The 13,649-nt window shown below is 35.1% G+C and overlaps 1 protein-coding gene across 3 annotated transcripts in view; it reads right to left on the bottom strand.

Moving 5' to 3' along the window:
• Window positions 1-8,031: 8,031 nt before the first annotated feature.
• Window positions 8,032-13,649, bottom strand: part of GAB1 (GRB2 associated binding protein 1) — an 87,141-nt gene continuing 81,523 nt past the window's right edge. For all 3 annotated transcript variants that reach the window (XM_026698096.2, XM_087936090.1, XM_087936091.1), the window contains 4 exons: window positions 13,057-13,150; window positions 12,045-12,168; window positions 10,477-10,599; window positions 8,032-9,759 (listed from right to left, as the gene is read on the bottom strand). In XM_026698096.2, the coding sequence (XP_026553881.1) occupies window positions 9,601-9,759; window positions 10,477-10,599; window positions 12,045-12,168; window positions 13,057-13,150 (500 nt within the window). In that variant the 3' untranslated portion in view covers window positions 8,032-9,600. The remainder of the gene's footprint in view (window positions 9,760-10,476; window positions 10,600-12,044; window positions 12,169-13,056; window positions 13,151-13,649) is intronic.

Here is a 13,649-nt window from a genome sequence, read left to right on the forward strand (position 1 = left end):
CCTGATTTTCATAAATAATGTCGAACCTTTAAGCTTTAAAGTTATAAAATTTCATTGTACGCATGTTGTGCATTGACAAGAAACGTTTCATTGATTGAAATACAACTGACACTGTTATATTGTTATATTAAGGAGTCTATCCAACAGAGCTTGAAAAAGCAGAAGTCCATTAAATAGCAGAGTTCTCTAGTTGAAGAATTTTCTGCAGCCATTTGGTCCTATCAAGTGGTTGCAAGCAATTTTTTCAGAAAGTATACATGCCTATGTGAAAACAATGCCTTAAAATGCTATAAAGCTTTTCAAAGTAAAAACATATGATTTTGTATAGTAAAAACAAATATAACCAACAAAAGTATAGAATAACTATATCACTAGGGTATATTAAAAACAATGAAGGTTTAATGAAAACCTTCCATCCAAATGGATTAATTTATAGTCTAGATAACAATGAATACAGAATATAGAAAAAAATGAATACAGGGATTAGGTTGATAATTTTCTAGGTTACAGGAGTTTCAGGAACATTAGTATCTCAGTAAAATTTGCTGATCTTTGAACTAAACAGTGATGATCCTCATTTTCTTAAGAAAAAAACAAACCAGGGATTTAGAAACAAAACTGCCAGAAAAAGGTACTATGTAACTACTTTCATAACATTAGATGCTGTCACTCAACTTTAGTCTTTTTTATTATAAGCAAGTGAATTTGATGTGGAAAAAAAATCAACTGTCAATTGTTAAATGTCATTGAAATGCAAGAAAACAAGTTCAGAGGAAGCTGAAACTGGTGATTAGAAAAGATTAAAAACTTTTGTAATATCCCATTACAAGCCATTAAGTATCAGCTGGTGATATATTCATTTGGTGGACCCTTAGCAGATACTCAATGACATTGGAAAAGTACTCAGCAACAAAACATCTAACTGAAATTAAGCATTAAGTGGATAGTACTATGTTTGGTCCTTGAGTCAACATATTAAATATTTTTGATGTGTGATAGAATGTAAGACACTGAATTTCCAGGTGTGAGGTGCTTACTCCAGAGGAGTAAGAATCAGCTCATTCTAGATAAATTGTATAAGAAAAAGAAGGTGAAGACAGTCCTTCCCTAATACTTCTCCAAGTATATGATACATGCAGAATACTTCATTTTCTGTCTATAGATTGGAACAAGACATAAGCTTAGAAAAATCACGTCTTCCTTGGTTTTGGGGCAGGATAGGATAAATAATCAGAGGGACTGATTCTTAAATTTGCAAATAAAAAGGCAAGTAACTAATCCTCTGTAAAATAGAAACAAAAATCAGAAGATATCTATACAGAAAGAAGGAAATAACAGAATGACAGTAGAAGCAAATACAAGCTTCACTCAGGAATTGGGCTCAAGTACATAGATTAAGCACAAGTAATTATATGAAAAGTATATTGAAATTAATTGATCACCAACTAAATCAACAGTATTAATGTATTGTTACATATCTGCTAAAAGACAAATATAAATTTAGCTGGTATAAAAAAATCAATTTTTGAAAATAATTGACTCTATTTAGTCTACGTTAAAATCCTACTTTGAATATTGTGTTCTGGACAGCACAATTTAAAAGTATTTTAAATAATTGGAACATGTTCAGGATATATATATATTAGAAATAACAGTTGACTTTAAAAATGGGAGTTTGAGAAAATAAAGGGTGAGGGATGAGCAGGATCTAATATTCAAGTAGTTCAAAGAATGTCATAAAGATGAAACTCAAGATCAATCATTCAGAATGCAGACACAGACTATTGATATTAAGTTTCAAAAATACACATTTCAGTTGAATCTTGGATGAAATTTCTTGCAGTAGGGAAAGTTTGGAAAGTGAACTAATTACTAAGAGAAATGACAGAAAAAAATACCTGGGTAAGCTCTAGCACAGGGGTTCCCAACCTTGGGGGTGCGAGACAATATTCCAGGGGGTGCGAGAAAAGTCCAGGTAAATAATAGGATATTGGCTATATGTTGGCATTTTTATTTATTATGCAATGGATTAACTTTATTTTCATTTTAGAGTTAAGTATCGTTATTTATTGGCCGTCACATACATAGCTGAAAAGATTCAATCCTACCATATATTTAACATGTTCAGTAGTTCCTAAAGTCTAAATTTCAGGGGGTGCGAGGTTCGAGTGAAATTTCTTTAGGGGTGCGGGGGGGAAAAAGGTTGGGAACCACTGCTCTAGCAGAACAGACTTTTATCAGTGTTTCTGTATTGAGCTGAACCATGCAGCCTGAATGACCCATTTCAGTTCTAACTCTATGAATATCTTGAGTTATTTATACTTTTAAACTATCAGTTAAAAAACTGCGGTAGGTGGGTAGGTAGAGTGGGAAGGTTTATCAAAATGATTCCATATGACTGTCTATGGAGAAGCAAAGCATCTTTCTCATAAACAAAGTCCAGTTCCCTTTGAAAAAGCTCCTTTGACACTCTTTGATCTTGATATAAAATCTTTATTTTGAAGTGTTTGAATATTGAGCATTCAATATCAATTTATTGAGCCCAAAATCTAAGAAATGGCAGTTGAAATTGTGTTTCAGTGTCTTCAGAGGAAATTGATAGACAGCAACTTTTGCATAATTATAATAGGACTAGAAAATCACATTAGAAGATTAAACTGAATGTAACGTATTTGGCATTTGCTGCATAAATTCTGATGAACCCTAGATGGCAGTAAAATGATGATTCTGTAATTTGTTATCTGGATTTCTGCAGTCCAAGTGTAGAAAATCTATGTATAAAATTATCACGTGAGTAGAGTGTTTGATATTCTTGTTACGGTCATCTATGGAACTAGTGATGTATGTCTTCTCCAGTAACACTTATGGGCTTTATATATTTATTAAAACATTAGTTTTTAGATAAGAACTAGTCGATTGTTGCTTCTTTCCAAAAAGTTATCACATTTAATCATTAAGGCATGAAATGAAATGTGTAGCATGAATAAAAACATCAGTAAACTTCAGCTATTAATGTACAAGTTATTTCCTCTTTATATCTCAGCATACAAATCATGGAGTCACTGTAAACACCTAAAATACAGAGCTTTTTTGTTCTTCCTACCCCAGTTCAAACCTCGTGATTATCATGTTCAAACTCTACAATCAGTTAATTCTGGGGCAGTTGTTTTTCCATCCAGTCATTTTTACATTCATTGATTGCTTTCTAATAGTCTGTGTATAGTTCCTTGAAGTCCTTTTAGTGCCTGCTGAGTTTGGTATATCTATGTTACTTCTTGTGTGGGTGTCTTTAATTGCATAGCCTCACTGATTTTTTTTATTCATTTGACCTACAGCCATTCAATATGTAAATAAACTCTATCAGATTAAAATTTTATATAATCTAGTACAGGTCTTTAAATCTTTTTTTTTACTTCTTTTTAATTTTTAAGCCACTTTTTCAGGAAATGGAGCATTGACTTGGGTTATAAATATTGCTTTTCCATGGTTTATACAATAAAAGTTTTACAATAAAAACTGAACCATAAATTCCAATCTGTCAAATCCAATTATAGCCTTAAGCCTACCAACCACGCTGTAATTAGCGAAATATGTGAATCCAGCCATTGGGTTGATTAGGGTCTGAAACAGTTCATGAAATTACTGCTACAAAAAAAGAAATGACATCAGATTTTGATAGTTTCTGGTGGATTTCAGTTTTATTGTTTTTTTTTAAATAAGAATGATTAAACAATAATCCTTTAGGTGATACCATTGTCCTAGCATTCTTTGCCACTGGCCATGTCAGCTATATTTATAGTAGTTCAGAAGGATTTCCAAAAGCCTCTTTGTTTTTAAAATGTTTTCCTCTTAATTCTCACTTGCAACTATTTGATTTGGTTTGCCCATGGCCAAAAGACAGTTTAAAATATACATATTTAAAGGTTTAAAATATTAGCATAATGCACTTAACAAGATAATGAAGTTAAATGCAAATTGGTGGGGGGAGGTTTCACACTGTTTTATAAATCACAATGGCTGAGTACTCAATATTTCTCTTGTTCAACTACCTGCTGAAAAATCTGGGGACTGTAGTGCTGTGAAGATTTCCTGAATTCTTAGTAAGATGTAGATTTTATTTACAGAGATGGATGCAAGAAATTGGAACATTTGCTCAGTCTTCTATACATTTAATAATAGAAGGTTTCTAGGTTAAATAGCAATTAATTCAGAATATAGCAAAAAAACTTCTGTCAAACTTAGGTTTGTTATCAGTGAAGTGAAACACTGAAATGCAAACCATATCTTTAAATGTTTTTGTTATTTATATCCAGTATAGAATGTCAGCTGTCAGAAATCTATAAAATAAGAACAGCAAAATTAAGTAGGACAGCTACTGTGTTCAATTCTTACTTTCCAGCCTAAGTTTGAAAAATGATTTTATAATATACAGCAAATCAGAACAAACTACCAAAGATATACCTTAAAATAGTGTTGAAATTAATTTTATATGAGCCTAAATACAACCAAGTCTTTTTCAAACCTGTTGGTATCTATGAAAATTTACAAATTGAATAGATTAGTTCATTGTGTTTGATCTTTTGACTAATTCAGCATGTAGTTTAATGGTATTTTTATGTATATATAGACGAACACAATACAGAAGCCTGATGATGGCAGATGAGATTCTGCCGAAACATTGCTACAACTTTAAAAGCACAACTATAATGACGTGGGAAAATACCCGAAGAAAGCTGAATATCACACACACACACACACACACACACACACACACACACACAGAAAGAGAGATACACACACACACTGCTCAAAAAAATAAAGGAAACACAAAAATAAGACATCCTAGATCTGAATGAATGAAATATTCTTATTAAATACTTTGTTCATTACATAGTTGAATGTGCCGACAACAAAATCACACAAAAATTATCAATGGAAATCAAATTTAGCAACCCATGGAGGTCTGGATTTGGAGTTACACTCAAAATTAAAGTGGAAAAAAACACTACAGGCTGATCCAACTTTGATGTAATGTCCTTAAAACAAGTCAAAATGAGGCTCAGTAGTGTGTGTGGCCTCCACGTGCCTGTATGACCTCCCGACAATGCCTGGGCATGGTCCTGATGAGGTGGTGGATGGGCTCCTGAGGGATCTCTTCCCACACTTAGACTAAAGCATCCCCCAACTCCTGGACAGTCTGTGGTGCAACGTGGCATTGGTGGATGGAGTGAGACATGATGTCCCAGATGTGCTCAATTGGCTTCAGGTCTGGGGAACGGGCGGGCCAGTCCATAGCATCAATGCCTTCGTCTTGCAGGAACTGCTAACACACTCCAGCCACATGAGGTCTAGCATTGTCTTGCATTAGGAGGAACCCAGGGCCAACTGCATCAGCATATGGTCTCACAAGGAGTCTGAAGATCTCATCTCAGTACCTAATGGCAGTCAGGCTACCTCTGGCGAGCACATGGAGGGCTGTGTGGCCCCCTAAAGAAATGCCACCCCACACCATTACTGACCCACTGCCAAACCGGTCATGCTGGAGGATGATGCAGGCAGCAGAACGTTCTCCACGGCATCTTCAGACCCTGTCATGTCTATCACATGCTCAGTGTGAACCTGCTTTCATCTGTGAAGAGCACAGGGCGCCAGTGGCAAATTTGCCAATCTTGGTGTTCTCTGGCAAATGCCAAATGTCCTGCACGGTGTTGGGCTGTAAGCACAACCCCCACCTGTGGACGTCGGGCCCTCATACCACCCTCATGGAGTCTGTTTCTGACCGTTTGAGCAGCCACATGCACATTTGTGGCCCGCTGGAGGTCATTTTGCAGGGCTCTGGCAGTGCTCCTCCTGTCCCTCCTTGCACAAAGGCGGAGGTAATGGTCCTGATGTTGGGTTGTTACCCTCCTACGGCCTCCTCCACGTCTCCTGATGTACTGGCCTGTCTCCTGGTAGCGCCTCCATGCTCTGGACACTACGCTGACAGACACAGCAAACCTTCTTGCCACAGCTCGCATTGATGTGCCATCCTGGATGAGCTGCACTCCCCGAGCCACTTGTGTGGGCTTAGACTCCGTCTCATGCTACCACTAGAGTGAAAGCACTGCCAGCATTCAAAAGTGACCAAACCATTATCCAGAAAGCATAGGAACTGAGAAGTGGTCTGTGGTCACCACCTGCAGACTCACTCCTTTATTGGGGAGGTCTTGCTAACTGCCTATGCTTTCCACCTGTTGTCTATTCCATTTGCACAACAGCATGTGAAATTGATTGTCAATCAGTACTGCTACCTAAGTGGACAGTTTGATTTCACAGAAGTGTGATTGACTTGTAGTTACATTGTGTTGTTTAAGTGTTCCCTTTATTTTTTTTGAGCAGTGTATACACACACACATCTTAAATCAGTGTAATATTGTTATTGTTGTGGATGAAATGGTTATCAAAACACTTGTGTAATTTTTAATAATACAAAGATACTGCTTTTGAATTAGAACTTTACATTGTTTTTAGCATTAGAACTCTGAATTATTTCCCTAATAATTTTTGAGTTGATTTTGCTTAAACCTCCATAAATAGTAATAAAATGCAATAATATAACATTGTATTTCTATAGTGATTCTTGCACATTCTCTCTCCCATCTGTCTGCCTGTCCATCCATCCATCCATTTCAGGAAAAAATGATACTGAGTAGTAAAGTGGAAAAAAAATAGCATCTGGCCTGCCTTATTCCATTGGCTGGGTGGATCTGCTGAACTGGTTTCCTAAGAAAAGATTAATTTCATTATTTTTAAAATGTGATTATGTAGTCCAAATTAAAAAAACATAAAACAAAGAAATGAACAAGTGTTTTAAAACAAAATTCAACACCAGCTCCTATAATACTATCTGTTTCTTACCAATTTCTTAGCAAGAAACAATTTCTTGATTTGTCATTCATCATTGCAAGAGCCAGCCTATTTGTAGCTAGGTTTCCCCATCCTCTGAACAGTGGCATTTTCACTTTGTACATCTTATGGCTGGCATTATACTTCAGTAGTACCCTATATTTACATGGATCTCAACTTCCATAACTAATTTATTTTTTAGACTTATATATCCTTTCTCATTCAGGATTTCACCGCATCATATATTGTGCTCCATCCTCCCATTTCCCCCCACAATTCCACTTTTGGAGGGCACTAATTGTTTTTAGATTGGGCAGCACATCCCCACTGAAGATTGGTGCACAAGTTGCAGATCCTAATAGTCGCAGCTTACTGCTCAAAGCGCATGTGACAGGTGTGGCTAGAAGGTCCTTTGCACAAGTTCACCTTGGGTGCCAGTTACATCTGTTTCTCAGCCAGGAATGCCACCAATCAGTTACTCATGATTAGATTATTGGGATGCACCCTATATGGGGGCTGCCCATAAGCTACATGTGCTTCGAAATGAAGCAGCGCAAACTTGGATTATCAGTCATCTTCTGAGTGAAATTCAGTGGGCTGGTTTGTCCTGCATGGAATAGAGCCTGGATATCGGAGAGACTGTTTGTCTCTGTCCATCAGGTATGTGTCGGTTTCAGGGGTTCCAGATATGCGTGGGTTTTATTAAACATTGTAATATTGAGCAAGCTTTCTCTGCTATGGCCCCTTATATGTCCCTTGATATAAGGACTGCACCTCTTATCTATCAGTTCTGAAAGCTCTTAAAACTTGGCTTTAGGTTTTGTATAGTCTTGGAGGCCCTCTTGTGGTCTCTTGTTGCTGTTTTGATTGTCTTCCTCTAGGCTGTATGGCTCATCCAGGTACATCTATTCAGAGACTTTTGATGAACATATGGGCTCAGTGGTAGAAGCATTAAAAACTAGGAAGACCGTCTCTTGGAGATACCCTTTCATTTCAGTTTTAAAAACACTACCATCATTTCCCGCCCCCGCCCCCCCAAAAATTGCACAATTTCTAATAGGTTATCTTATTTAATACTCTACATCCTGAAGTTATTAAAGGTTAACAACTATGTTTATGGTTCTCGATCAATGACTTGCACGCATGAAGCAGAACAACTTGGATTTATTTAAAATTCATCTCAAAATGCAATGTTTAGTTTAAAAAACATTTAAAACACAAAAATATTTCTAATTTAAAAAGAAACCTTGTTAGGAATAAAATAAAGAAAATTTACAAACTATTTAAGTTGGAATGGGATTGGAAAATTAGATACAGTATTAAGGCCAGCAATTCTTTTTTTGTTCAGTATTGATGAGGTTTGAGAAATACATTTTTTGCAACCACAAAAGAATGAATGAGTAAATTTTTCCATCATGACTAATGATTTTTTAAAGTTGTACTTTAAAGAGAATTAGTGTTTCCCTTTTTAGCTGTTGAAGCAGCTACTATTTGGAATAAGGATAGTGACTCAATAAATCAAAGTATTCAAAATGAATTCTGTACCTGAAGAACTTTTTTTAAAAAAATGGGATAAATCTTGTTTTCCTTTAAAAAGAACAAGATGTTAAAAATACTTACATACAAATTTAAACATAAGGCCACGCAAGAAACTAGGTATAACAAGGATCATTAAAAAGACTCATGTGGTGTCAAGACATAATAACTCCATTTGTATTGCAATCTGATTTCAAAACAAAACAAAACAAAACAAAAATCACAGTATCTTCTAGTACTATAAACAGTGAATGTCACATCGCTTCATGAATTTTCATACTAAAAACCAATACAAAGGCTTGGTTGCAGTAGAAAATTAAAAGCACGTTGTTTGAACCTGATATGTGAACTAGCACAATGTGGTGCTAGGTACGTACCTGATCTCATAGTTTCTGTTTTTGTAAATGAAGTAAATATTACACTTTACAGTTAAAGAATAAGATTGGTCATTACTGCATACCTTCAGTGATATTGAGATTTATGTGATATTCTGGACAAAGATCCCTCCCTGCAGAATCTTTGCTCGGCAAACAAAGAACATTGTTCTCAGTGAAAATTCAAAAGGACCTCCTCTAACTAATGCATTATTGAATAAGACATTAGAGTAGATCCAAAAACATACCTATTATTACTAACTCACAGCCATTTCTGATAGGAAGGCAACCTGTAGAGTTTGAAATATTTTTTTTGCATGTATTAAATATAAAACGTAGGCATTTAACAAGTCATCTCTTGACATTTCAAGTAGATCAAAATTGTGAAACTCTTTTTTCTAATTGATCTTTGAGATATTAAAATGCACCTCAGACCTTAATTTTAATATCATACACATAGCTTACTTCCTAGAATGTTATATAGTAGTGTCAGGGGGAAGAAAGGAGGATGTTAAAAGTATATTTGGTGGAGAAAGCTGAACCACCATTTTAACAAGGAAAAAGTGCATACAACATTGTAATACTATCAATCAGTTAATTCCAGATCAAAATGTTTTTCTTAGACCCAAGATAACATTATTTTACATCATGAAAATCACTTTGACATAGGCTACTGTTTTATTTCATGTTGTCATCAGCTTGATATTGAAATATTTGAAGAAAAATAATTCATTGAAGTATTCTTCTCTCTCAGTTAATGGTGGCTTATAATTTAATATTTAAACAGGACTTCAAAAAATTATTTTCATTTCACACTTTTTGTTGGTGTTTCAGATTCTGTTGATTGCCTTCCATCTGTCCAAGCTTCTCTTGTACTCTTCAACGCTAATGTTTTTTGTTGGTCAACAACAACATAATCGACTCTTTCATCAGCCACACTACCGCCAGAAACACTACTCTTTTTCTGGAAAAGAAACAAACAAGAGATTAAAGTAGAATAATAGAAAGGGGTTGGTATAGTGGTTAAAGCAGTAGGGGAGAAACAGAGACTTTTAGTCTTGCCTTTGGCACAAAGCCTTTCGGGCCAGTCCCTTTTTCAGCTTTAGGAAAGAGGGAATGGCAAAATACTTTTGAAAATGCTGCTAAGAAAACTGCAGGAACTTGTCCAGGTAATTGTTAGGGGTCAACAATATTTTTAAGGCACATACACAGAGAGACTTATAATAAGGCAAGATAACATAAAAGCCTTTTCCACAAATGAAAGCCTTCTTTTTCAGAAGAGAATGTGATTCAGCAGAAGTGTCTAGTGGAAAAAATGGAGTACCTTTTCCCCCAAAATAATTATTCTTATGTATTTATTTCTCGCTTCCACTCTTTCAAACTAGAGACTTGGGATAAAAACCCTTGATCTAAGTTGTTAAAGAAGAAGAAAGCAACTACTGGCAAATATGTACACATCGTACATTCATTAGTGTTTGAATAAAAGTCATTTTCTACCCAGCTTTGCAAAGTTTGCTGAAAGAAAAGTTCTAAGCTTATCAGTATAGTGACAACTAGCATAAAAAGGTATATTTTCTCCATTTTCATAATTAAAAAAATGGACCTCAACTGTAATTGACAAATAAAATGATTCATTGTCAGCAGCTAAATTATCTGTGAGTAGCTATGCAGTTGCATTTACCTTGCGAGGTGGAGTAGATTTTCCAGAATCTAAATCTAGATCTAAATATTCCACCTGCTTGTCACCTTTAGGTTTTACCATAGGGCTGCTTCCCCCATCGAGGCTGCTGCTGCCGAACAAACCCTGAAATTGTAATTGTAATTAATGTTATTATTTGTGAAAAACTTTAATATAATGTATCCCTCAACATTGTGAAGCACTATTGTCTCATTTTGTAATATATATTTCAATACCCAACAATATTTTACAACTAAGATTACTGTTAATTAAAATTGTTTAGTGGCACAGTATAGGGAAAAACTAAAATCAAACTAAGATTTAATGTTAGGGATATGCAAAAGGTTTAAAAGTCAATACAAAGTCTGGTTGTATTAGGTTAACTAGAAATAGCTTAACACTATTTTGTTCTTGGTCCCCTCTGGGCTTGCTTGTTTTCTTGCAGATGTTTCATTACCCAAACTAGGCAACATCATCAGTGCTAGTAAGGAGTGCAGTGTGCTGTACCTCCACTGCACTCCTTACTCATGTCAACCCTGAGCTATAAATATTCTCCTTTATTGATACTATTTTGTTCGTTCCAGAAATATCCCAAATTTGGAACCTGACCAAGCTCAGAACACTTCTGGGATGTGTGAAACATGTTTACTGGTGTCAGAAGAGATGTTATGAAACTGAAAAATGTTGGAAAGCCACATAAATATTTACATTCATAAGAATTTACTTCATAATATGTACTGTCTCCTCCCCTTCCCCATATATGTGTATATATCGGTCAAAGACCATATAAAAGTTTGTCTACCTTCTCTTATTATTATTTCACAATAAATAAATAAAATATTTCTTAAAGTTGTATAAAATGTATAGGGAAATAATGTAACTCATTCACTATCAAGACATGATGATGGCCGAATTGTTCTGAAATGTTTTTGTATACGTTGAAGGCTTCTACTTCATAAGTCTATATAATGAGTAAAGAATATCTTTTGATAAAACACTGGTCTTGTGTAGTTCCTGTGTATTTTCACCATCCACTTTAGAAATATGTGACTCAAAAGAGCATTATTTATGAGAAGAGCTTAGGAGAGTTGAAATCCAACCATATCTGGAGAATCACAGGTTCCCTACTTTATCATAGGTATTGGCTGGTCATTTGGCCATTTATTTCTAATCAAAAGAATAATTCCTATGTCCAGGTTCAAACAAAGAAAAGGATGAAAATGAGAAAAAGGCAACTAGATTCCATTATTTCCAAGGTTTTACTCATTTTATGGTCCCCAGAACTTAATTGCCAGGCATGAATGATAACATTTCAAGGTATGAAATACATGAAATAAATCATTTTAAAAACAAACATGACTAATTTGCTTCATCCCATTACCCAGTTTGTCTATCACTATCTGTAATTCGTTAAGTGTAACTACAAAATAATGCTCCTATTATTTAAACATTATTTCACTTTTATAAGCCTCATAGTATTTAATTGATTTAATCCCTCCCCTCCCACCGAAAAACAGAACGTGCAATATGATTTTGAAGAAAGGGCATATTTATGATGTAAAACTACCTACAGGATCATCAGTGGACTGATTTGGATTCATGGGTACATAATTCTCATCACTGTCATGCGAATCACTGCTAGAAGTTGTACTATGAATTGAATCTGGCCGGGGAGATAATGGAAACCTGGAAGAACTAAATGAAGAAAAGTATTTTTAAAATGTGGTGTATTTATTTTATGCTGTTCATAAATATATTTCTGTATTTTATTTATGTATTTCTATTCCATCTTTCCCTTTAAAAGCAAGAATAATAAAATAAAGGAGTGGAATGATAATTCAAGAAATAAGAAATCCAAAAGAATCTACAGCAAAATATCAGGAACTGTTCCTGAAGAGATTAAAAATAAATAAATTGTGGTGCCCTAGGAGAAGTATTATGTAGGAAGATCCTTGTCAGCGTTCCAACCAAACTCCATCCCAAATTCAGCACTCAGAGGCAAAGTCCACCCAAGTAAGAATTTATTAGTCATATTGGCACATCTAGGGAAAACCCAAATCTGCATTCCTGCTACACTAAACTCACACACAGCCCCTATTGATGATTCTTTAGTTGCATTTTTCAATCCACCTTAATTCTGAACTCCCGCCAAGTCCAGTCACTCCCCCCAAAACTCCAGCAACTCGACCTTGAGCTCTCTTGAAAAATGCTGTTGTGGCTATCCTCCCTTCTCACTATTCTCTCATTCCCACAGCTGCGCCCTTACAGGCTGTGACAGCCCTTAATCTGTGACAGCCCTTAATCTGAATCAATATGGATCCGGGACTGACAATCCTAGCAACATAGCCAAAATTTTTGGGTGGTGGCATCTTTGGTTGAGAGGGATTCAGAAAAATCAAGATAGTGGTCATGACTGCCAACTTGATTTTTTAAATAATCTTTTCCTAGACTGTCTGCTATATGGTAAAATGGCAGGAACATATGTAAAGCAATTTATATGGGCAGTACACATGGCTGTTGTGGTCACCACTGAATAAAAAAGGCTATACTATAGTATGAATATAGAAGAAGGCAAAGACTTACTCTCGTGTAAAACTTCTGGTAATTGGAGATCTAACTGGAGCTGGCAATTCTTCCCATTCTGATAAAGGTTTAATTTCTAGTGGTGCTGGTTTCACTACATACACAAGAAACAAGTTTGAAAAGAATGCACTTTAAGAGAAATCTTATATTACGATACACCTATTTATTATAGCTCATTTTCCATATAAAACTTCACCATGAAATGTTGTGGGAAAATATATTTAATATACTCCTAATATACTATATTGTTTCTTCTTAATTTTCTCTGTTTTAATTTAGTGTGTATTAGTTCTCATTACTGCTTTTAAAACTTTTATTACACACACGGAAACAAAAAAAATTGCTTACTAGAGTATAAAAGATTAGTCAAGACTAACTGACTGACTTTCCACCAAACCTGTTCTTCAGACTTTGTCTGCTTTTAATAGATGAATTCTAGTTTTTCACTTTTCAAGGAGTTGTATCTTGCTGGAATAAACAACCGTAACTATTCTTTTCTCTCCTAAATACCTTGGTTAATTTTGTATGATCCTTTTTATAAAGAAAGTGAAGTTAATCAATACAATAGTGTATGATTTAGTAGAAGATCATAG

Source organism: Pseudonaja textilis, chromosome 6 (genome assembly GCF_049901715.1).
Source record: "Pseudonaja textilis isolate UNSWEBS1 chromosome 6, rPseTex1.2, whole genome shotgun sequence".
Taxonomy (NCBI): Eukaryota; Metazoa; Chordata; class Lepidosauria; order Squamata; family Elapidae; genus Pseudonaja; species Pseudonaja textilis.